This window comes from Aulonocara sp. 'chitande type north' Nkhata Bay, linkage group LG20, assembly GCF_057382095.1.
Source record: "Aulonocara sp. 'chitande type north' Nkhata Bay isolate Kocher_YH1m ecotype deep benthic linkage group LG20, A_spYH_male_GT1.1, whole genome shotgun sequence".
NCBI classification, from domain to species: Eukaryota; Metazoa; Chordata; class Actinopteri; order Cichliformes; family Cichlidae; genus Aulonocara; species Aulonocara sp. 'chitande type north' Nkhata Bay.
The window spans coordinates 16402970-16429175 of NC_141363.1; the positions used below are offsets into that span (position 1 = coordinate 16402970).

At 42.5% G+C, this 26206-nt stretch overlaps 1 protein-coding gene across 1 annotated transcript; it reads left to right on the top strand.

Annotated features, from left to right (window-relative positions):
• Positions 1-1164: 1164 nt before the first annotated feature.
• On the top strand, positions 1165-25886 carry arfgef2 (ADP-ribosylation factor guanine nucleotide-exchange factor 2 (brefeldin A-inhibited)). The gene is made up of 39 exons (XM_086277807.1): positions 1165-1500; positions 3855-3885; positions 5118-5241; positions 7003-7149; positions 7917-8096; positions 8942-9251; positions 9366-9503; positions 9625-9752; positions 10152-10285; positions 10703-10937; positions 11095-11194; positions 11569-11708; positions 12116-12224; positions 12314-12503; positions 12631-12742; positions 12832-13037; positions 13181-13265; positions 14386-14557; positions 14662-14813; positions 15365-15493; positions 15643-15801; positions 15920-16067; positions 16209-16305; positions 16391-16431; positions 16534-16703; positions 17507-17658; positions 17844-18016; positions 18186-18346; positions 18455-18585; positions 19365-19494; positions 19605-19740; positions 20985-21123; positions 21276-21333; positions 21533-21641; positions 21748-21887; positions 22253-22421; positions 22714-22852; positions 23287-23404; positions 24146-25886. The coding sequence occupies exons 1-39, from the start codon at positions 1332-1334 to the stop codon at positions 24314-24316; spliced, it is 5532 nt and encodes a 1843-aa protein (XP_086133933.1). The 5' UTR covers positions 1165-1331; the 3' UTR covers positions 24317-25886.
• The last annotated feature ends 320 nt before the right edge of the window (positions 25887-26206 follow it).

Below are 26206 nucleotides of genomic sequence, written 5' to 3' on the forward strand. Positions count from 1 at the left end.
GACTTGTCTTCTTTCATTCCCGATCTTAAAGCACAGCGATGAGTCGTACTTTGGATGGAAGGCTTTTAGAAGTCACTGTTAATTTATTTCCTCTACTTTTACCACAGGACACTGGGATTGTAACCACAGCAACATTTTTATTTATTCTCTAATCAGATGTCGGCATATTTTTCTTTCTTTGTACACATTTTATGACTTTATTTTTATAACTGATATATTGTTTATCTGTGATTGTTGTTTTTGGTCATAAATCTCACGGTACAGTAGATTTTTATTGTCCATTAGAGATGATTTCAGTAGGTGATTTTACGGTTCTGGCTGAAGCAACAGGAGAGTCTGTGCAAGACATGACACCATTATTGTTTTTGTTTTTTTTTCATACTGTGAATTATGATTTCTGTGGAATAAAAACATGTATTAAAGCAACCTTGAAACAGGCTAAATGTTTTACTCTGTCAGAAATTTTTTAAGTGATCGAGCAATGATTGTTGCTTGCCAGATAAATTCTATGTTTTAGACTTGTAATGAAGATTGTCTGTCAGTATTTTCATATTGATGCTTTTATTTATCTATATATATATACCTGTAACTGCTGATTGGAGGAACTGGATAAAATATAAAATAAACTAATATGTAGCAATAGTCAGTGGTTGGATTTTGTTGCGGCCTAAATCAAGGTTATGGAAGCTGGGGGTCTGTCTACAAATAAAAACTGTTACAAGTGGCTGAATTTTTAACCAATTTGCAAGCAGGTCTTATTAAAAATTCAGTTGCTGTTACATCCTGCTTGGTTCTTGTTCCCTCCTGTGCTGCTCCAATTTAAAAAAAAAAAAAAAAAAAAAAAATCCTGAAGATGCCACTGACCTGCTTTTCAGGTAGTATGTGCGGTAGATGAACTGAGTAGCATTCATATAAATACTTTGTGGAGTTTGGGCGCCATCTGCAGGATATTCCAGGACGTGAGCGAGCTTAATATTCAACATTAAAATGAGTATTTTAACTTAAGTTACAGAACTCGAAGTCTTTGAAAACGGAATGTTTATCATTTATTATGTCTGATTCGAACAATATACATTTTTCTTCCATTGATATAACTCTATTTAACTAGGTTTGAGCGATTACCTGAGGTGCCGTTGTCAAAATCCACACAGCTGAGAATCACGTGATGTGACATGACGTGTACCCAGCATGGCGGCGCTGAGTTGAGGTAGCAGCTCTACTGGACGTACTGTGATAGCCTGGTTTTCATTAGCTTTTCCTTGTCACCTGCTAATTCGCAGGACCAGGCCGAAGATGACGGCCTGAGAGAGGAGCGGCAACAAGATCGAGAGATGCAACAACACCGGCCACCGCAGCAGCAGCAGTACTCGCAGTCGAAGGCAGAAAACAGCAAAACCAAGAGCATGTTTCTGTCCAGGGCGCTGGAGAAAATCCTCTCGGATAAGGAGGTGAAGAGGAGCCAGCACAGCCAGCTGCGTAAAGCCTGCCAGGTGGCGCTAGGTAAGTGGGTTTGTTATGAACATTGGCTCGCCGAGCCTTATGTTTCTGTCGCGTTTCATTGAAACATTTCGCTCTGAGGTCTGCCTTTATGGTAGAGATACCCAGTTAGCTAGCGTTAGCAACTGAATGGCCTTTATCGCCTGTTTGGTTCCCCGTTGATGTTTACAGACATATAATTATGTGTTGACACCATTCTCACTCCCAATTATAACCTTTGTTATGTTGATATCCGGCCACAGCCGCATTCTAAACGGGCATCGGCAGGGTAACATGCTAACGTAGCTAACTGACGTTAGCTAGTTGTAGCTAGGTTAGCTAGTTAAACAGACCAATCCCTGTGTTGTACGTAGCACTGTCAACTAGCCAGACAGCCTGGTCCGGCTCTACACGCACACACGCTACCTAACTCCAGGATATTCTGACGTTCGTTCTTTTCCATTCAACCCAGTCACAGATAGTGTTGCACACGCCGAGCTGTTTACTTAATTACGGCACTGCTGTGTGTATTTCAGCTCAGACTGCTCTGCCTGTTTGTGTGACAGTCAGCGACCAGTGTCTTATTGGACTTAAAGACATTAAAAGCTGCCCGGAGTGTGGTGTTGCTTTCTAAGGTGCTTGTCTCTGTCGGGTTTTTTTTTTGTTAGATCATTGAGAAATTGGGGAAACAACTTGTGCCACAATATTAGGGTGCAGGCAGTTTAAGGACGTGTTTGAGTGGTGGTGGGCGAGGCGGGGCTGCTCTGTGTGCTCTCTGTCCGTGTTTGACTCTCATATGTGACACTTGAACACAACACGTGTTCCCTCAACGCCTCACGGCTGTGTTTAGTGTGTTCCCGATATTCAGTCAATGTGGCCTTAGGCAAGTCTCATGAATACCTCAGTTTTTTCTCCCTCACTGCCACAAATACCTTGTTCAGAAAGCTAAGCTGTCTTGCATTAGTTTATACAGTACTGTGCAAAAGTCTCGAGCCACCCCTCATTTCTTTGTTTTGCATGGGAAATGGGTGCAGCAATTTATTTAAACTTACACAAACATAAATGAAAACTACAGGATATAAGGTGGAAACAGAGTTTGTGCAACTCTCATGAGCTTAAAAGTCACTATTTGCTATGACCATCTTTATTTTTCCACGCTCTCTCAACTCTCTTAGACGAGCTTTCTTGGCATTTCTCTAACCAGTCTTTGGGAATAATTGTCCAGGCTTCTTGAAGCGTATTCCTAAGCTCTTCTTTGGATGTTGGCTGCCTTTTGATCTCTTCTCTGTCAAGATCATCCCACATTCCGAAAATAATGTTTAGGTCGGGTTTTGTGGAGGCCAGTCTGTGACTGATAGTGTTCCATTGTTTGTTTTTCTGTCCTGATATGGGTAATTTGGCAGCCTTTTCCACTTAAACCAATTCTAATGAGGCTTCAGCAAACAGTAGGTGGATTAACTGAAGGGTTGGGGTCAGGTGTATCTCTCAGGTCTTGTGTCAGGTCTGTGCTGCAATTTCTCATTTTCTTAAGGACATTATTGTCAGATACTGTTTATTTTTTAGCCCTCCCACTTCTTTTGTCTTCTACTTGTCAACTTTCCTCAAATCCTTTAAGGACACAATGCACAACATGGTGAAATATGCAAAGTTTTTGGGTTATAGTTCTGTGGGAATTCCATTGTTGGTGCAATAATTCTTTATGTCTGTCAAACTGTGGTATCATTGGCATTTTTCATAGATTCCCCTAAAGAAATGAAAACAAATTGTGTTTTTGGTCCAATTTAAAACCGGTTCTTTGCTAAGTTGTCATGTGTAGACAAAAAGCTAGTTCATCCCTTGAGTTAGGTGCCTTCTTATGCTTGAATAAGTCACTGGTCAGTGTTAAGTGTCTTAACAAACAAAGGGTTCAGTGGTGGCTCAAAACTTTTGCACGGTACTGTATTTAATGATGAACTAGGTATGCTGAAAGAGACGAACGTTGTCAGCAGCAGCCACGTGACTAAAAAAGCGTGTGAGTATTATTCATACCTTTTTATATATTTATGTGTAGTACTAATTTATACACTTTGGAGGAATGAACTGACCTCACATCACATTCTTACTGTGTGAAAAGGAAGGAGAATCACATGTTTTTGTCACCATTTAAAGTATATTAGTCTAGAATAGTGATTATGACATTTGTAGTGAGTGTTGCACATACTAATTTCCTGTGTGTAGCATATAATGCTACTACAATTTATGCTCAACTTAGTAACCCCTGGATCAAGAGTCACACTTATGTGCTGTGGCACGCAGCGGTGTGGTGTGGTGTGGCAGCAGTGTGCTGCAGAGCGTTCAGACCTCAGTAACATTTAATCTCCTGTGCTTTCCTCTAACAGATGAAATCAAGGAAGAATTGGAGAAACAAAAGTGAGTATTCCTAAATACAAAGCTTTCTTTTTCTCTGAAAGTTTTTTTCCTTCTTCTTGGTATTTTGGGTAAGAACTTGAAATAAGGATTGCTTGTGAATTTCATTGTGATTTGACTGCAATAGTAGGACTGCTTGTAAACAATGTATTTAAAAAATCTATTCCTTATGGTAAAAAGGCAACATATCAAATGTTAAAAGATGACATTTTATTGAAAGAAATATGGGAAGTGACCAGTTGTTTTCCAGTTTTTGCTTGGTACAGACTTTCAGCTCCTCAGTTGTTCAGGATTAATTCAACTGCACTCCATCATTTTGAAAAATAACCTCCACATTGATTGATCAGATCACAGGATGGTTTACTATTTTGTCCTGTTTGTCTCAAAGTAGCTCAGCCAACATTTCTGTTTTACTTTCTGGAAAAGCCTGCAGCCATGTTCATTTTCAAAAAGAGTCCATGTTGTGATTTCCACTGCAGGATTTCTGACCTACAAGGTCACAGCAATTTAATATTGTTGCTAACAGACTTCTTTGGATTCTTTGAATCTGTTGTTAATATTTTGCACTGTAGACGAGAAAATCCATAAAGAAACGTTTACTTTAATTTAGCAGTAAATACGTGGAGCATTGGATCTCCCTCTGTATTTACTTTTAAATGAATCAGCCTTTGTGGGATCCTGTCTTTATACCTAATCAGTTTACTTATTGCAGTTAACACAATTACTCCATCAGGGAAGTTTTTTTCTAAAGATCTGTGGAACTTGTCCAGTCCTTTAATGGCTCCGTCTCAGTTTATTGAAACATATTGCTGACATGAAATTCAGAGCAAGGGTGTGTTGGGACAACAAATAAAATCCTTGTTGTGTGTTTGATATGATGTCTTTTTTGCAGCTTTTTTTAAATATAGAGTTTGAATGATTTAGAAATCATTGCATTCTATTTTTATTTAGATTATGGGATAGTGTTTGCAATGCAATGTGCCTTCTGCCGTAGACGAGCCACCTGTTCGACTGAATGTCGTTGTGCTGTGAGAGTTCTGGACTATGATAATAGGACTGCAGAATAAGAGATTTGACATAACATTTGAATTATTCACATAATCTGTGTCATTATCATGAAGTTGAGGATCTCCAGCTTACACAGCTTACACTCTATACATTGCGTGTATAGAAATCTGCTCTTGATGCAGCTTTGCCAGGTCTCTCAGCTGTTTGCTCTCCTTTCCTTCCTCCAGGGATGGTACCGTGGTCCCGCCCAGAGCCAACTACATCGAGGCTGATAAATATGTGCTCCCTTTTGAGTTGGCGTGTCAGTCTAAGTCCCCCCGGATAGTTAGCACCTCTTTGGATTGTCTGCAGGTTAAAGTTCACTCTCTCTCGCACACTCACACACACAAACACCTGTCACTCTCACTCTTCTTGTGCTTATGCATTCAGTAAGTAAAACACAGCAAGGTTTTTTTAATGATTATATAACCCAACTGGAGGTTGCAAGGTAAAATCTTGAAACACCTGTCTGACATTTACGCAGAACAATGGCTCTGCATTCCACGCACACATGCACATGTGCCACGGAGATGGCATGGTATTTGTATAGCGCTTTTACTAGTCTCTAAGGACCCCAAAGCGCTTTACAGAACCAGTCATCCACCCATTCACACATACATTCACACACTGGTGATGGCAAGCTACATTGTAGCCACAGCCACCCTGGCTACAATGGCGAGGCTGCCGGACACTGGCGCCACCGGGCCCTCTGACCACCAGTAGGCAACGGGTGAAGTGTCTCGCCCAAGGACTCAACGACCGAGACTGTCCAAGCCGGGGCTCGAACTCCCAAGGCGAACTCCCAACTCTTGAGCCACAATCGGAGATGTCAGGAGATTTTCATAGTAGCTACACTTGTATTGTTGTGCCAGCTGTAACCTGTGAAGTACGTTTACTCTGCTTTTGTGGAACAAAGGTACTGACTTGCAACAGCCTAAGCAAGCAAACACAGACTTCCTTTCTTTTTCTTTTTCTTTAAACTTGTTATGTGCTCTGAGTTATTGAGGTGCTAACATCATGTGAGGTATTTGGGCTCATGGTTGTCCAAAATATGACCCTTCACTCGTACACTGCTCGTACATACTGAGGTTTACTGCTTATTGATCAGTAAAGAACACCTGTTTGTTTGTTACACAGGTTCTTAATTGCTACATTCAAATTAAATTGTGGACAGTAACGTGTAGATATAGAAGTGCTTAATGAACACAGACAGATTTTGAGAGAGAAAGGCATTTTGCTAGATAAACTGGTACTTTATTGATCCCAGGGGAAATTCCAGATTCTCCACAGCTCACATTTGACACAGGATCTCTGATCTATATTTATATATAGTTTAGAGTTCAAAGTGTGTGTAGATCTCTTTCAGTTGTAAACATTCATAGCTTCAGTCATTTTCAAATGTATTTGGAGCGTTACTGAGGAAAGGATGAACAGACCTGGGTTGATGTCTGTTCATCCGTCCATATACCAGTGGTTTGTATAAAGAGGTGGCTACATAAAGGTCCATATAGGGATCGAACTGTTCAATTCATGATAAATTAATGGTTAAATGAGAGATGGATAGATGGATATGTCTGCATTACAGAGCGACGCGCTATATCTACCTATTGGCAACCCAATTGATGGGGTAACGTTGTAGTTTTGGTGTTTTTGGTATTTAGAAAAAAAAGACAGTAGGAAAAAAGTAGATTTTGAAAACAAATAATTATCATTTCTAGCACAACTGCACTTCGTGCTTTCATAATAAATGATTAAATCCGTTTGTGAATATTTTAATCATTTAGCAAAAGAAAAACTACATTCGTTTGTGCCCCGCTGTCAGGATAGATTTTTAAATTCCACAATTTTCTTTTTTTTTTCTTTTATTTGTCTTTAGTTCAGTTTTGGTCAAAAGTCCCACATATAACTTTTCATTTATATTTGCATACTATTTCAATGAGTCCTTGCACCCATTTCCCAATGAGGGGTGGCTCAAGACTTTTGGACAACACTGTATCCAAAAGGGGAATAACACTAACTCTAGCATTCCACACCCTGCCGCCCTGACCCACACACTCTCTCTCGCCACTGCAGAAGCTGATTGCTTACGGCCACATCACAGGCAACGCTCCGGACAGCAGAACTCCTGGGAAGAGGCTGATCGACCGACTGGTGGAAACCATCTGCAACTGCTTCCAGGGACCACAAACCGATGAGGGAGTCCAGCTACAGATCATCAAGGTATACCCAGTGCTTCACCTCACATCTGGCAGCCTTCAGATCATCCAGCTGTCGTTGTTGTTGTTTACTAACATGTCAGAGCCCAGACCGCCAAGCTCAAAGGCTTCTTTCTCTATGCTGTGTCTCTAATGTGAGTTAGGAGTAAGAGAGGATTGGTTATTGGGGTAAAACTGCAGACACATTTGTGTCTTCATCATTTCAGGATCAAAGAAAAGACAAAGATGAATAGAATACCTGCTGTTCCAAGTTTCCCCTAGCTTATTTAAACACTGTCAGATGTCTGTCATTATATTTTTTAAACTTATGTATCTGGACCGTTGTTATAGGAAAGATGATGTCAGCTCACCCATGATATGTCACACATCATTTTATATTTTCTCATCTTTCTTAATATTTGCGTTTTAGATGGTAGGTTATCATTGCTGCTGCTTGTTGAGGTTCCGCCCACCTCCTGAAATAAACATCCTGGTTGGTCATAAAGGACAAAGTCTACTGTAAGAAGGAATCTGTTTCATCACTGTTGACAAAAGGTTTATAGGACAGATTATCAGCATCTGTTTGCATAAACTGTAGAAGGAGCCTTGACCGTCATTACAGCCCATTTACACTGATCAAGTGAAACTGCCTTTAAAGATTTTAATTCTGCACCAAATATGGAGGAGACGAGTAGAGAAGCTGTAGTAGGGAAGTCCAGCGATGATTCAGCAGCATGGTCTGAATAAGACATCCTGTGTGATAAGTCTCAACTTCCTCTTCTGTCTGTGCAGGCCCTGCTGACAACGGTCACCTCCCCGCACATTGAGATCCACGAGGGCACAGTCCTCCTCACCGTCAGGACCTGCTACAACATCTACCTGGCCAGCCGCAACCTCATCAACCAGACCACGGCCAAGGCCACCCTCACCCAGATGCTCAACGTTATCTTCACCCGCATGGAAAACCAGGCTGTCAGTCTAACACTGTTACAAAGCGCTGCTGCTCATCATAAAACAGTTGCAGCCTGAAGTTCTAATCTTATTGTTCAAAAAGTAAAGTCTCTGTTAAACAGTGTAGGGCACTGTGTGCTTGCTTAAAGGATCACTGTACTGATTAGTGTTGGATTCACTGAAAATAAGTCGCCATCACAGTTTTGATTATAGAAGCCTCAGCCTTACCTGCAGTAGTAACCAGAGTCCGTACAGTTAAGCCATGTGTACCTAATGAGCTGTAAACAGCTGTAACCTTGTCCTGTCTCAGGCAGGAACAGTAATTAGTCTGTAATAATTAGCTTCCAATTAGCTGCTCATTGGACAGGAAATTATATAGCACTTTTCTGGCCTTATTGACCACTCAAAGCACTTCAGACTACAAGCCACAGTGTAGAGTATTTTATTTATCCACTTTAACTACCTCAGATCCATTAAACTGCAGTCACAGGGAGAACATGAAAACTGAGCGCAGCCAGGAGATTTGAACATGGTCGCTGTGAGGGGACGGCGCAAACCGCTACACCACTGTACTGGCCAGAAAAACACGACCAAGACTTATACCATTACCCAAGCATTCATTTGTCCTACTTGTGGCAGACAGACAAAATAAACAATAAATATGAATATTAAATATATATATAAATAAATAAAATGTCACATCTACTTTGATAACACTACATTCAATGCATTTAGACTCGACCACCTGAGACTGTTGCAACAGTTACTCTGTGTCAAAATGTCTAAATGTCTTAGCTTATCCAACCCGAGGATTGATAAGCTTGTGTCACTGTAGGGAGTCCCTTCATCGTCTCCCTCCTCCACAGGCTTTGGAGGCTCAGGAGCAGGAGAAGGAGCGCCTACGTTTGCCCCAGCAAAATCCATCTCCTGTCCCAAGCAGCCGGAGGTCTGGCTCCCCCCGGTCTGACCATACGTCAACTCCTGAGCCACAGAACTCCCCATCCCCGGCAGCGAGTACTCCAGATCTCACCACCAATACCAGCAGCTCCACACACCCATCTCCAGCCCCTGATCTGGACCAGGACCAAGAGCCAGACACACCGTCAGTCAATGGAGAAGTCGAGAGTGAAAATACTCCACCTAATGGAGAAGCAGAGCAGGTCACACCATCAACAGGTTTGTGTAATAAAAGTCAAATCTAAGAAGCACTTCAAGAAAATCCTCAATGATTCAAACAGATTAGCTTCTTGAACCTTTGAATCTATAAATTCAGTTATCTCTTTATGTCAGATTCAGTGTTTGAGGAGGAGGGTGCTGAGACTTCTCCCACAGCAGCTCAGCAAGGTGACGAAGGGGACAAACCAGAGAGCAACTCGAACCCAGCAGAGAAGGGAGAGCAACAGCCAACACAGACCCATGTTGGAGCAGGTGGGATACTCCTCTAATATTCCTATTCTCTTTTTAGTGTATCCTGCATCTTCTGTTCTTCACAGTCTGCTCAGTTGTCATTGCAATGACCTGAAAACGTCTGTTCTGGCTTCTTCTCCAGGAGGCGAGCACCCACCGCACCCTGCCACTGAGCAGACAGAGGTGGCTCCCCCCAGAGTCAGAACAGAAGGTCAGCAGATGAATGGTATCATCGAGGACCGGTCTTCACTGTCCTCCACAGACATGCTGGTGAGCAGTGTCAGTGTCATCAGATGTTCATTAGTAGTGTGCAGTCTCGCTTAAAATCCGAGTGAATAGCATATTTCTTAATTCAGGAAAAAAAGTTAAGCAGTGTGACTGAAACAAACTAAATTGGAACCTCCATGTGTGCATTTACATCTTCTTAAAGCTTCTTGGGCCCTTTTCTCGACTTTGGGATTTTATTATGTTTCAGTTCGATTCCGCTTTTGGAGCTTTGTTTTAAAGTTGTTCCCTAAATGAAGCTATCATTTAAAACATTAATGTAGCATCTTGTGCTCTGCTTTGAGCCTCTTTTAGTATATAAAGGCTTGAGGCTAGACCAATTAGAGATTTTGTTGCCTTTAAGGTATGGTATAGAGTGTGATTAACTCTCTTCATCTGTCTCAGGATGCTGAGGGCCTGCAGGGACCCCACAACGCTGCTCGCTTCTCTCACATCCTGCAAAAAGATGCATTTCTGGTGTTCCGCTCTCTGTGTAAGCTTTCCATGAAGCCCCTTGCTGATGGCCCTCCAGACCCAAAGTGAGTCATTTTTATGACTTGACTGACATTGTCACATAATATTTTAACTTAACCTGGATGCTTGATTATGAATTTTAAGTTTATGTAATCCCCATGATGATATCATTAGATCCCCTGCCCTGACACTTTATTTAGCATCTACTTGCCACACTGTAGTTTGCCCAGAAAAATATCACCGCCTCTGGCTTCTGCAGAGTGAACTTACCCTTTTCCATCCTGCTGTGACCCTGTCTTCTCTAATTACTGTAACATTAGTTGCTGGGCCAGTCAGTGTGAATAGGGCAGAGTAAAATGAGCCCAGGTAGATTAAAGAGAAGGCGTCCTAGCCTTTATCAAATACCAGGTTGAGATGAACCCCTAAACTATACATCGTTTACGTGTATGAACTTGTGTCTTTACCCTTCCTCTAATCTGCAGGTCTCATGAGTTGCGGTCCAAGATTGTCTCCTTGCAGCTGCTGCTCTCCGTGCTGCAGGGCGCCGGGCCAGTGTTTCGCACCCACGAGATGTTTGTGAATGCCATCAAGCAGTATCTGTGTGTGGCACTGTCCAAAAATGGCGTCTCCTCTGTACCTGAGGTCTTCGAACTCTCATTGGCCATCTTCCTCACCCTGCTTTCCCACTTCAAAGTCCACTTGAAGATGCAGATTGAGGTAAAACACTTGGATAGTAATATGCATTGTCTCCTGGATTGAGTCGATTGGCACAAAAAATCTTCATTTAAAAGTTAATTTAATCACCTTGAAGGACATTTGTCCACAGCAGGTGCTATATCTTTAAAGCCTGAGTATCTCATTCTCCTCGATTCAGGTGTTTTTCCGAGAGATCTTTTTGACCATCCTGGAGACGTCGACCAGCTCCTTTGAGCACAAGTGGATGGTTATCCAGACGCTAACACGCATCTGTGCAGGTACAGGTCCACTGATACAAGTTCATTATACTTAAGTTCTATGACTAAGATGTAGTTGAAAGTCGCTTATTAACAAGAGCACAGGCTTGACATTTCTGTAACTGCAGAGAGCAGTAGGAAGTGGTAGCAGAAATGCAAGTCTCAAAATAGCCTTGATAAATGATGATTTGCCATTCTCTGGGTTTTTGTTACCTTTTCATCAAATGCAGAAATTTAGCTGCTATTTCAGTTGGCACTAATGAATTTAGCACAGCATTAGTTTAAGCATTTTATTGTAGCGAGGGGTTGCTCAAGGCAGTCCAGAATTTTTCAAGACATATGACATAAAAACCTTTTTGAAATGTTTTTCTTAATTCGTTTTGCCTTTCTCCCAGATGCTCAGTGTGTTGTTGACATATATGTAAACTACGACTGTGACCTGAATGCTGCCAACATTTTTGAGCGTCTTGTCAATGATCTGTCCAAGATCGCTCAGGGCAGGAGTGGTCAGGAGCTCGGGATGACACCCCTGCAGGTATGTGTGCACTGTGTTGCATTTCATTAGGATAATCTGTGCCAAAGTAGGATCTCTCTGCTTAGCAACACCTGAGTGTTTCAGAGTTATGTTTAACAGCCTAGTTATTAAAAATTGTAGTTGTAAGGAGGCAGAGCCATAGTGTTATTAGAGAAGAAGGATGTAGCCCATAGATGGCACCCATGGCGATGTAATGGATCAAGTGAAAAGTAGGTTCAGTTTCTCAAAGACTGTATTCACAGCTTGATTTGTCCCCTGCTGGCCATTAGTAAAATTGCAGGTATTTCAGACCCAGAAGCTTTATCCTCTGGACTTGGGTGTGTCCGGTCTATAGGATTTAGCTATAGCATTGCAGGCCATATTATATGAGCGTGTGACCATAATCATGAGCTTGTATTGTTCCACAGGAGCTGAGTCTACGTAAAAAGGGTTTGGAGTGTCTGGTGTCCATCCTTAAATGTATGGTGGAGTGGAGCAAAGACATGTATGTCAATCCAAACCTTCAAGCTAACTTGGGTAAGTGTTTTTTCCAAAGTGAATGTAGTAATAATGAAAATCAGAGTGGGTAGTTTAGATGCATTTATTCTTGTGCGTTGGGTTTGCAGGTCAGGAGCATCCGTCTGATAGCGAGGGGGCCGAGCTGAAGCTCCCAGAGCAGCTGGCGGGACGTCGGGACAGCATCAGCTCGCTGGATTCTACCATCTCTTCCAGTGTTGCTGTATCCCAGGCAGACCACCCAGAGCAGTACGAGGTCATAAAACAGCAGAAGGACATCATTGAGCACGGCATTGAACTGTGAGCTCTTTTTCTCAGCCTGCTTGTGGTTTAACATGCGAATGGACCTGCGTGCAATGTTTGCACTTCCCCTTGTTCTTGTCCACTCAAAAGTTTTGTTGATTTTTTAAATTTTATTTTCCTGCAGCTTCAACAAGAAGCCAAAGCGTGGTATCCAGTACCTGCAGGATCAGGGCATGCTGGGTCCTAAAGCTGAGGATATCGCCCAGTTCCTCCACCAGGAAGACAGACTGGACACAGTGAGGGTTACACAGATTTACAGACTTGCACACTTATTGCTGCATTCTTAATTCAAGTTAGTAAATCCCCATCGTCTGTGCATCCACAGACGCAGGTAGGCGAGTTCCTGGGAGAGAACATCAAGTTCAACAAAGAAGTGATGTACTGCTACGTGGACCAGCTGGATTTCTGTGGCCGGGACTTTGTCTCTGCACTTAGGATGTTCTTGGAAGGCTTCAGGCTGCCAGGGGAGGCCCAGAAGATCGACAGGCTGATGGAGAAGTTTGCTGCTCGGTACCTGGAGTGTAACCAGGGGTAAGAGCCACTGTTTCCTACTACTGTCACGGGTTGCTGTCAATATATTTGTGCTTGAAAGATTTACTTCTGTTTATTTCTGGAGTTTGCATTTAAATAGAACAGAGCAACCACTAAATGTTGGTATGCGTCCTCCTTTGCAGACAAACTCTGTTTGCCAGTGCCGACACTGCGTACGTGCTGGCATACTCAATCATTATGCTCACCACAGACCTGCATAGTCCTCAGGTGAGAACTGTTGATTCTTTTTGTGTCCTTGCACTCATATTATCACCAGTCATTGTCACACAGTCAATTTAACTGCTTGTGGTAAATGTTCATTAAGGACTTGGATCCCTTGTGTAGGCACTGAGGAGTAAGAGACAGTTTTGTGTTGTTGTTTATTGAAGGACAGCAAGGTTATCTGTGGAGAAAATGGAAGAAAAGAAGCATTACTCAACATTTTTAACATGTTATCAGGATTCAAAGCACAGAGGATCATGACCAGATTTTAAAACTCAAGCAAGCTGTCACTGTGAGCTGTCCCATCAAGCAGAGCCCAATCCTTTAGCTCGCAGAGCTCCGTTGTGTCATTATAGTAGCATCATTCAAATGAATGTGGGTGCTGTGCCAGGCAGTGTCTGGTTTAATGCTGCCTTCATTAAATAGCTACCGCCCCAAATTATTGCTGCTGACAGACCGCCGTAACAGAGGAAACTAGGTTTGAAATTTAAACTCTGAGAGAAGCAGGCGAGAAATATGGTGTGCAGTGATGCATGCAGACTGAAGACTGAGAGCCAGAGACTGTAATACAGCATCAGACAAAGAAAACAAAGGTGTATTGTGTTTCCTGCAGAATCTGCTATAACTTACTCTTTTTTTTTTTTAAATACCCTAATTGCAGACGAAAAAGTTATTTTTTTTAACTTCAGCCATAAACAGTCCACCACAGTGTAATCACTAAAACGTAATATTGTTTAAAATATACAATAAGGTTCTATTATTTCGAGTTTCAAGTTTTTCAGTCACTCTGTTGATCTGACATTCTGACTATTTAATGTTTTCTTATAGATATTCTCTAACTGGATGATCATTCTTAAAGTATCTTTTGCACTAATATTCAGACTGAATCTTTAGAAAGCACTTCCTCTAAGGTCACTGCTTCCAGATATGTATATGATGAAACTTGTTCATTTACATGAAAATTATTTTTGATGTTACATTTTAGTAACCGGTGACAGGCTTTGCAAATGTTCCCTGAAAAGTAGAAATAGTCTATGTTGTTGTTAAGTTCTGTTTATATGCAATTAGATGTTCCTTTTAATGAATCCCTTCCTACTGTCTGCCCTGATCTTCTTTGTTTACATAGGTGAAGAACAAAATGACAAAAGAGCAGTACATTAAGATGAACCGAGGTATTAATGACAGTAAGGACCTGCCAGAGGAGTATCTGTCCTCCATATATGATGAAATTGCAGGCAAGAAGATAGCCATGAAGGAGAGCAAAGAGTTTTCAATCACTCCAAAGTCCACCAAGCAGAGTAAGTACTCCAGGATTACTCACCAAAATAGTAGAAACAGTAGTGACGCTTTATTGTTGTGCATTTTTAATCAGTCAGAAACATTAAAGTCGACCTTCCATCAGGTGTGGCCAGTGAGAAGCAGCGTCGTTTGCTCTACAACATGGAGATGGAACAGATGGCGAAGACCGCCAAAGCTCTAATGGAGGCGGTCAGCCATGCTCAGGCGCCCTTCTTCAGTGCTACACACCTGGAGCACGTCAGGCCCATGTTTAAGGTATTTCTAATTGATTCCTCATTTGCATAACCAAGGAAAAGTTGTCGTGTTGTTCTTGCTCAGTGGGAATATTCATTCAAGCATTCACATGCTGAGTTAGGAAATGAAATGTGGAACAGTTGACTTATAACATCAGCCAAAGCCAATCTAATCAATAAAGAATGAAGTTCCATGATTGCACTGAAAGTGTGCACACAGCGAAGGTAGCACCGGTGGTACAATGCAAAATGCTCAGTGAGGTGAAAGGCCTAATTAACAAAAATGAAGCTTTAATGAAAACATCAGTCATCTGGACTGAGAATGTTCAATAAAGACACAAAAATTGTTTGTTGAAGCGCATTGTCATTACTGTGACCTAGCAGAAAACCAGATTTCAACCATCTTTCCGTGCTGATTCTTGCCAGATTTATATTTAACACCTTAAATTATATCAGACGATGCCCTGGAGCATTGTCACTAATATTGCAACTAGGATGAGAACTGTGAAATTAATAACAAGTAAGAAACTGATACAACTTGTAAAATGAGATGATACTTTGTGTGTGTTCCAGCTGGCATGGACCCCACTGCTGGCTGCATTCAGCGTGGGCCTGCAGGACTGCGACGACCCTGAGGTAGCATCACTGTGTCTGGAGGGCATTCGGTGTGCCATCAGGATCGCATGCATCTTCAGTATGCAGGTCTGCTCATGTTTACACACAGTTTGTAGAAAACTGTTCCAACTGGTTATATTTCACGTATGATCATATCTCTAATATTTCCTTTGGAAGCAATTCAGTGCAGGCAGCGTGAAAACACGAGTATGTGTTCACTCCCTTTCTGTCTGCAGTTGGAGCGAGATGCGTACGTTCAGGCTTTGGCCAGATTCACCCTCCTGACAGCCAGTTCCAGCATCACAGAGATGAAGCAGAAGAACATTGACACTATTAAGACTCTGATCACTGTGGCCCACACTGATGGAAACTACCTGGGCAACTCCTGGCATGAGGTGCGAATTAAAATTTCTTAACAAGCGACAGATGTAATTTAATGTCTGCATGTAGGCTGTTTCTTCGTAAATGTCTCTATAATGGTGTATTTTTATTGTTTTAATGCCTGTTTTGTAGATCTTGAGGTGTATTAGTCAGCTGGAGCTTGCCCAGTTGATTGGGACAGGGGTGAAGACGCGCTACATCTCAGGGGTGGTCCGGGACAGGGAAGGTGGCATCAAAGGCTTACCCTCCGGCACAGAGGAGTTCATGCCCCTGGGCCTGGGTAGGATACAATGGATTATGTAGAACATATGCTGCATTCAAACTGGGTCTTTAAAACATATTTTGGTGTGTCTATGGGCTGCCTGTGCGTGCGTGTGTGTGTGTATATATAAGTATGTGTTAAATGTCTTTGTTGTTGCAGGTAACCTGGTGGGAAGTCAAGATAAGAGACAAATGGCTCATATTCAGGAGTCAGTAGGAGAGACCAGCTCTCAGAGTGTGGTGGTAGCTGTAGACAGGTGAGTCAGAGTCTTCAGACACTGCACACACACATCATTTGTCCATTATAACGATTGAATGTTAAAACTACTTTGATGTTTGCAGGATCTTTACTGGTTCCACCAGATTAGATGGAAATGCCATCGGTGAGTGTGTCTTACTTTGCTGTGTAAATGATCCCCGTTTGGTTTTTCATGTTTGATGTAAAGAAAGTAATTCAAAGCACCTTCCCATTTAATTGTTTCCAGTGGACTTTGTGCGGTGGCTGTGTGCGGTGTCCATGGACGAGCTGGCCTCGGCACACCAGCCAAGGATGTTCAGCCTGCAGAAGATTGTGGAAATCTCCTACTACAACATGAACCGCATCAGGCTGCAGTGGTCCAGAATTTGGCAGGTCATAGGTGACCACTTCAACAAGGTCAGTGTCGCAAAGCATCCACAGAGCTGGAATTTCAAAATGTTTATCAAGTGCAGAGCCTTAAGGCTTGTCTTGAAGTGTCCTTTGGGTGGTGCTGCCATCATTCTGTGCACCGCCTTTTGTCCTGTATTGAACCCTTGATGACACAAATTTATTACCGCCACAGTTCTTGTTGTTTGCCTGCAAATTTTGTGTATCTACAGAATGTGCCGACAATGACGTTGTCTTTCGGTAGGACGGTTTTCAAGACTGACATTTGTCATTAATGACACTATGCACTGATATTACCCCCTAATCTCAGTCATTATATTAAGATCTGTTGCTTCAGAGTTGCACTCACAGCCACTTTATTAGGTACACCTGTTCAGTTGCTCGTTAATGCAAATAGCTAGGCAATCTCATGGCAGCAACTCAGTGGATTTAGATAACCCGCCGACATTCACAGCATCAGAATGGGAAGAAAGGTGATTTTAAGTGGCTTTCAGCAGGGCATTGTTGATGATGCCAGACAGCGTGGTCTCTAGGGTTTTAAGCTGAAAAAGAGGAAAATGTCCAGTGAGCGGTAGTTCTCTGGGTAAAAATGCCTTGATGATGATGTCAACGGTCAGAAAATGACCAGAGTAACTCAAACGTAACCACTTGCTACAACCGAGGTTTGCAGCAGAGCATCTCTAAATGCTCAACACATGAGACCTTGAAGTAGGTGGGTTCAGCAGCAGGTGCCAGTCCTGTCGTGTTTGCCACCATCAGTATTTTTGTAAAACAGAACTGAACTGATAGCTATCTATGGTGTGTCCTTGTAGGTGGGCTGTAACCCTAATGAGGATGTTGCCATCTTTGCTGTGGACTCACTAAGACAGCTGTCCATGAAGTTCTTGGAGAAGGGAGAGCTGGCTAACTTCCGTTTCCAGAAAGATTTCCTGAGGCCTTTTGAGCACATCATGAAGAAAAACAGGTAGCGAATGCTTCTATGGAGTCATGTGAAACTGTACTTTCTCGTTTTCATAAAAGGTTATTGAAGTAAGAAGGGTTCAGAGTGGTTTACATGAACCTCTTATATTCATCAGATATTATGGATAAAAGAGGAGTAGCAGTTTGCTTACTGGCTGTGAGGCTAACAGCTCTAACCCCCCCCCTCAGATCCCCCACTATCAGAGACATGGTGATCAGGTGTGTGGCTCAGATGGTAAACTCCCAGGCGGCAAACATCCGTTCAGGCTGGAAGAACATCTTCTCAGTGTTTCATCAGGCAGCGTCGGACCATGATGAGACTATAGTGGAGTTGGCCTTCCAGACCACTGGCCACATTGTCTGTGAGTATGTTTACTCAATAATAATAACAAGGTAGCAGGATGTTAACCATCCAAGTGCTCATCTGACAGAGACATGAGGTGTAAGTGCTGCTTTGACTTTAGTTGGAGAAGAGGGATTTCAGATCAGGACCTTATCATTCTTACTTTGCATGCTTTTGTCTTTTATCAGTGAACACCTTCCGGGAGCACTTTGCAGCTGCTATCGACTCCTTCCAGGATGCAGTGAAGTGCCTGTCAGAGTTTGTGTGCAATGCGGCTTTTCCTGACACCAGCATGGAGGCCATCAGACTCATCCGACACTGTGCTAAATACGTCTCTGACAGACCACAGGTGCTCACCGCCCGAGCTGGGAAAACACCAGTTTTGGTTCTTGACTCTGTTGTTTTATTTTTCCTTTTTTCCCCTCATTTCTTGACTTCCTGCTGTGTCCATGTGCAGGCCCTGAGGGAATACACGAGTGACGACATGAATGTTGCCCCTGGCGACCGGGTTTGGGTTCGCGGCTGGTTCCCTATCCTGTTTGAACTTTCTTGCATCATCAACCGCTGCAAGCTGGATGTCCGCACCAGGTCGTAGAGTTTGACCCAACTATAAAACGCACCCATAAATCTGTGCAGAGATCATGAAGATAAAATGCTCACTTTAACTCGACACCGAGCCCAGTCATACAAAAAAGAAAAAGAAAAAATTAATATAGCTGGCTGTTTTTCAGTGGTTACAATGCAATACTCTGTGTGCTAGTTGCTAAGGAAACAAGGCTTTTCACAGTCATACATTTTCCAAATGGTAAACAAATATAGACTAAAAATACAGTGCTCAGGGTGTAACGCACAGCTAACAGATCCACCCCAAACCTCCAGGAGTCAGAGCTGAATACTCGCTCTTTGGGCTTACAAAAACACACAAGACACTGCCAGGATTGTCACATGAATACAGACAAACCTTGAAGTCTATCGGGTACTTTTCTTTCTTTTTTAAATAACCAAATAAACATAGAGCCTCATTCCACCAGTGACTTCTATTCTTTCGATAACTTGAGCCTACCAGTGAACAATACCCACACAGTTTTCAAGTAATGTGATGAAACATGAAGGAACACATGTGACTGTCAGACTGTCCATCAGATGGAGGTCATATATTTGCAAAGTACTTTAGATGTATAAATAAATGCTAAATGGAACAAACCAAGCCAAGTATTATTCTTTGTCACACTGCAGACCTTTACATAAAGACTCACAATGTTGGATCAGCTGTTTTAATGCATCTTTTGCACTTTATAGACAGTAACAGTTCTGTTCTGGTTGCGCCATGATGCAGTAAAACTGACGTTTACCGTTTCTCCCGACAGAGGTCTCACAGTCATGTTTGAGATTATGAAGAGTTACGGTCACACCTTCGAGAAGCACTGGTGGCACGACCTCTTCCGAATTGTCTTTCGCATCTTCGACAACATGAAGCTTCCCGAACAGCAGACAGAGGTCAGTGCTGTGTGTGATTTCAGCTGTTCAGCTATTTATGTACAGAGGAATTAAAGCAATAAAAAAAGTAAAAAAACAAAAACCCCTGCTCCTCTATTGTTTGCTTCCAGAAAACTGAGTGGATGACGACAACGTGTAACCATGCCCTGTATGCCATCTGTGACGTGTTCACACAGTTTTATGAGCCTCTCAGTGAAATCCTACTGGCTGACATTTTCACCCAACTCCAGTGGTGTGTCAGGCAAGGTAGGTGTTCATCATAGTCATCGCTCATTACACGCCTCTGTCCTGACAAACAACCTTTAAATGAGGCAGAGCGCTAACACCTGTTCTATTTTAGGTGTACAGGCTGGTGTCCTGATGATATATCTCACATGTTGGAAGAATACTAAGCGGTCAGAACATCTCTGCCCTCTGAAACAACATTTATTTTCTTTGGATTATTTTATTGATGAGGAAAAAAACTCTCCTAAAGCATACAAATACCAATCCATCTTCCAAGTTTTATCAACCAGTAATGAGTTCTACTGTTAAAGTTCTGAGTTCTCCTGAACAGTAGAAAAGACACAAGGTGTATTTTGGCCACACCAACACAATCTCCATTCACTATGTGCCACTTGTTCATCAGATTAGGTTCCCTGTCTCTGTTCTCTTCCCTATGATTAAAATTTACCTTGAAGGGATTGCTGCTTTTTGGGAAATAGTGTTGGGATAGTGGTTAGCACTGTGGACACATAACAAAGTCAGTGGTTCAAGTCAGGGCAGTGGAGTTTGCATGTTCTCCCTGTGTCTCTGTGGGGGGTTCAGTGACATGCAGTTAGCGAGGACTGTCAAGACTGTAGCCTGCTTCTCACCCTACAGCAGCTGGGATAGACTCTCCAGAAATCCCGCGACCCAGAATTGGATAAGTGGAAGAGGATGGCTAGCAGTTTCAACTTAACAGGGATACAGTAGACTTTACAGAGGCATAAAGTGTAAAGGGTCAGAGTAGGACTTGCAGAAAGATGCCTGAAAACTAGCAGAGCTGCTGAAAGGCATCCATAGGTGCCAAAGAGAGTCTGCAAATCACATGGTTTTGAATTAATATAGTTTTGCGTTTTTTTTCTCTCTAATGGACAGAGACTCAGAATTTTATGTTCACAGCCCAGAGTTAGAGCAGGTGATATTTCAGTTATGTGTATGAACATGAATAAATGAAATAAAAGTGAGTCTTCTTTTTTGTATTTTGGGATTTTTTTTATTTATTTATTTATTTTTTATTAAAGAAAACTCATAAAAATGGTGGCACATAAAGAGGTGAGATGCAAACAAAGCTCCCCAGCCAGGCTCAAACTACAGTTGTCAACCTCTTAGGCCGCACAGGTTCACCTTGGAGCGGGCAGAATTTTCTCCTCAGTTTTTACTTCATGCACAGCTTTAAGGTTTTGACAGGCAGCGCACCAGTGTGTGTGAAGCACATGCGTTCTGAAGTTGTTCTGTCTTTTCTGCAGACAACGAGCAGCTGGCTCGGTCCGGGACAAACTGCCTGGAGAACCTGGTGATCCTGAATGGGGAGAAGTTCAGCCCTGAGGTGTGGGACATCACATGCTCCTGTATGCTGGAGATCTTCCAAAACACCAGCCCTCAAGCGTGAGTGCTGGTCCTCTATACTCAAGTTCAGTTGAAGTGTCAAAGATGGCATCACTGAGTTAATGGGGATTCACAACTTGGTGTATGTAAAAGTTACTCTTGTGTTTATGCTGTCACATGTTTGTGGTTTTTTGTTTTGCTTTCCAAACCAGTTTGTTGACTTGGCGACCGGCTGGACAGGATGAGGAAGCAGCTGACGCAAAACACTTTGTAAGAGGAAACAAAAAACCTCATCAAGTTCACCCTGTGACTAAACGATGACTATGCACAGCAGCAGCTCTGCGCATGCTTCATACAGTTTACTTTTAACCAATGAAAAGAACTCTCCTTTACACACAGTTTCCACTAAATCAGACACTAACCTGTGTCTGTGTTCATGGTGTATTTTGTCGCTCCTGTACATTTCCAGGATGCTGATTTCGACACTCAGTCACAGAGCAGCTACGACCGAGCGCTCTCCGAGAGAGGACACAGCCAGATGTCCAGTGACGACACCTGGAAAGGCAGAAGCAATGCCAGTGAGCACACGAGCGCATGCTTTTTTATTCAATCTGTAAAATGAATAATCGCAGCATGAATTCCAGTGCTCATATCTCCACACCTTTATACTTTTCTCTGCTGCAGGAGTTTCAGACCAGAGGCTGTTTGCAGGCCTGCTGATCAAATGTGTCGTGCAGCTTGAATTAATACAGACCGTGGACAACATTGTCTTCTACCCAGCCACCAGCAAGAAGGAGGATGCTGATAATATGGCTGCTGCGCAGGTAAAGCTTGGCACCTCACCCACTCTATCAATGTGTCACTTTTTGGCGTAATCACAAAATCATAACCCGGAATGAGCTGAAGAGGTGAACCAAAGAAAAGAGAGTGAAAATGCATTACTGCTCTTCACCTTTACAATTTTAATATAAGGTGGAGCAGCCACAGACAAATGTTTCAGGAAAAAAATTGTTTTGTTAAAAATTTGTAGTTAGCTCGAATTCATCCAATTAAGTGTCTACGTAGTCCCAGATGGTTTCAGTAGGCCGCCAGTGGCCTAGGGACAAGAAATGACCAGTGTCCCATTGTACAGCCTTATTTTTAAAACTATTATAAAATCATATATGCTAAAGTCTTTTCCTCCTGCCAGCGGGATGCTCTGGAGGAGTCGGAGACTGAGTCGGGTCCAGATCAGGGCATGTACAGACACATGACGTCCGCACACCTCTTCAAGCTGCTGGACTGCCTGCTGGAGTCACACACCTTTGCTAAGGACTTCAACTCCAATAACGAACAGAGGACGGCACTCTGGAGGGCAGGTAAAAACCAAGGGAAAGCCCCCAGGATTCTCTGTCCTGTGCACGTTAGAGTTCAGAAGGTTCTTTGTTTATAGCTTTACATTAAATAGAGGAGAACTAGCAGTAAATTATGGGAAGAGTAATGTTATATCCAGCCCAGTGTTATTTTCACTTCCTTTGTTTTTTTTGATAAACAATAGATATACAGAAAGGAAAGGCAGTGTGGAGGAAACCGTGATATGCAGTGAACACGTCTTAACTACAAGCCTCTGTTACTGCTTTAACAGCTGTCATCTCTCTGGTGACCTTTCAGGGTTTAAAGGGAAATCTAAGCCCAACTTACTGAAGCAGGAGACCAGCAGTCTGGCCTGCAGCCTCAGGATCTTGTTCAGGATGTACTCGGACCCTCAGCTGCAGGACTCGTGGCCTGACATCCAGACACGCCTGCTGCTGTGAGTGAAGCACTCTCCTGCACTTTCTCACAGTGTTTCCTGTGTGTCATCACCGGTTAAATGTTAAACCTTGGATAAATAAGCACCGAGTGTGTCACTGGCAGAAAGGGCAGCGCTGCTGTTTGTTCCTGTGTTTTGACACACAGCTCATACCTCATTATAAATTTATGAATGTACTCTGCGTGCGCATTTCGTGTAATATATTGGCACGCTAAAGCCGGGCACATATCACCTCGTCGTGTTTGTCGCTGTAAGAGATGACTCATGTATTGCATCAAGAACACACATGTGAGACGTTTATCATCATGATATAGCTGCTTCTACGATAAAGATGATGCGGATTGATAATCAGTTTCGTGTAGCAACGCTGATACTGACAGCTTTGTGTTTGTCATAATCGTCTATGTGCGTCTGTGTTGTGTCATCTCTCTCAGGGTGTGTAATGAAGCTCTGGGCTACTTCATCAGTCTGACCTCAGAGAGCCACAGAGAGGCTTGGAACAGCCTGCTGCTGCTGCTGCTCACCAGGACTCTGCGGCTGCCCGATGACAAGGCAGGAACACGCACGCACGCACGCACGCACGCACGCACACACACACACACACACACACACAGAGTACACCTCCAAATACACAATAGTAACAACTTGGGGAAAGAGTATTAGTAGTAGTTTAGTGTTAGATAAAGTATTTGTTCAGTAAAGCTTTACCTGTGCTACACTCCAACTCACGCTGCGTCCTCCCCACTGAATTGAATAACAATAAAAGTACAAAAAAAAGATCAGTTCTTCCCAAGCAAAAATATGTTATTAGTTCAATCCTTTTGAATTCATGTCATTTTTGTGAGTACATATGAATTATGTATTTAGAGAATGTGCACAACGATTCATGGCAGCGCATGACTTGAGGTGCCTTTCCAGGTCATTTTAGACCAAAACCAGAACCGTGCAGCCACAAGTAGTAGGAAATGTTGGCGCCGTGCAGCCAGCCAACAAACCACTGCATCAACAAAAACTAGACCAGTATTGTTACAGTGGATTGGCCGGCACCGCTTTCTTATGCAATCCCTACTTTGCGTTTTGGGAAAGTTTCATAATTCCGTGAAATTGTTGTTAAAGGCAGGAAAAAACCAGGAACAAACATGCATCACTGTCGACATATTAATTAAACAGCCTGCTGTGAACGTAGTGGTCAGCAACCACCCCTCCTTTTGTATATTTTTCCAAATACACTTTTTTTTGGTTGGTTTTTTTGGTCATTTAGTCTTTAGTTAAATGTTCTCCTGTTTGTTCCAGTTCAAGCCTCACGCTTCCTGCTACTACCCCCACCTGTGTGAGATGATGCAGTTTGACCTGATCCCTGAGCTGCGGGCCGTCCTCAGGCGCTTCTTCCTGCGCATCGGCTCCGTCTTCCACATCGCTGCTGCTCATCCAGAGGGCGCGCCGGCCCGGACTCCCGCATCCTAAGAAGGCAGGTGAATAGGGAAACGGCGAGTGCTGGTGAGAAGGTGGACACAGCTCCCGAGAGACACTATACCTCTGATTGGATCGGATCACAGATGGCTGATAAAGACAAGCTTTCCTGCTGGGACTCTGCATTGAGTGTTCCTGTTTTTGGCTGCGCTCGGCAGCCAGAAACGCCTTCGCCCGGACCCCTGGCCGTCCTCTTTATCTCGGAAATGAACAGCACTGTGACCGGCACTCTCTGCTGACTGTAGTCATTTATCATCCCCCTGACTCTCATCTCGAAAAAACTGTAAACAAATAATTTATTGATATTATTGCAAACCCTTTCACAGATTTTGAGCGTTTTTTTTTTCCTGCCTAATTTTTTAAATACTTTAAAACAAAAAGAAAAATGTCTATATGCTGAAAGGAAATGAAAAATCTCATTGAATTTGATTTCCTTGCATTTGTTCTAGTAAAAGATGAAATCTGGCCACCTGTGCCTGTTTGGGGAAAAGAAAAAAAGGTGATCTAATCAAAATAAGTTCCTTGTGTTAATGTCAATCCTGAAGCATTATTGAACTCTCATATCTGTGTTAATATCAAGGAGGTTGTTGAAAAGGCTGAACCTCACAGCTGCAGGAAAAACCCATCTGCGCCTCTTATAACACTATCAGCGTTCTTTAATTGGGAGATCTGTGTGACACGGCCATCCCGTCACGTTTGTCACCTCTTGCCTATCAATGAGATTTTACATATTTATTTGGCTCACTTTCTTTAGTTATTGTTTGGATAATTGCTGGTTTACAGTGTACGGATGGTTGATATACTGGCTGCTTCCCTCTGCTGTGCATTCCCTCGTGTGTTGACCCAGTCAGCCTTACACTGGGGTCGACTTCTCCTGGCTGTACAGTGGACTCATAAAACCTCCACACATCCATCAGTTGGACTAGAATACTAGAGTTGTCCATATCTTTATTTTTTACAGTGTGTTCAGGTATTAACATGACACAGTGTAACGACTTGCACTGGATGCCTAGAACTCCCTTTAGTGTTGACCCTCTTCCACATTAGTTTGACAGAGCAAAACCAAAACTTGCATCCACAGAGGCTCCAGCATCTCTGCATCCTGGATCATTTCGAGTTTGTTCCATGCCTTGTTTTTTAAAAGAAGGATGTATGTAATTATTTAAAGTGCATTTAAATATTTTTTGAAAAGCATTCCTTCCCTCGCAACTATGGATGTCTACTTCCCTAAATCTAGGGAATATATAAATATATATAAATATATACAGTAAATGAAAAAAAAAAATACAGACTGTAAAGTTTTCAATGTAAGATACATAGAAATGAAAGTGATCTACGGTTCTATACATAATATTGTGATGTAATCTTCTAAGCATTTGGTGACGTAATCAATAAACCTGAGTTCTGATCTACTCCAGTGTCTGTTGCTGCAGTTTTAAAGCTGTTTAGAGGGTGACCAACACAGGTGGTACCACCTAACATTAAGCGCTGAGTTTGCTGACCTCCAGTTCTAATGGTAAGGGAAGCTGGTAATGCGGTGTGGAATGGAGTCGTCATTAAATTTGCTGTTATTGCACGTGCTTTTTATGATATGACCAAATAAAGCCAATTTAAACACTAAATGTTTAAAAACGTAGAAGTGTGTGGGTATATCAAGATGTCCACAGGGTGGCACTGCAATCAAACTGGTAGTCACCTTGAAGCCTGCTAGGCTTTGGGGTAACAAAGGTTACTATGGAGACCTCTCACGTCTTTTGTTATCTAAAGTGTAAAATGCCAAACAGCTGCTACATGGGCCCTTTTATGAAAAACAAAAAACAAAGTAAAAAGAAATGAACCTTAAAGTTAATATGTAAACAATGAAATGTGTGATAGTTGCCATAA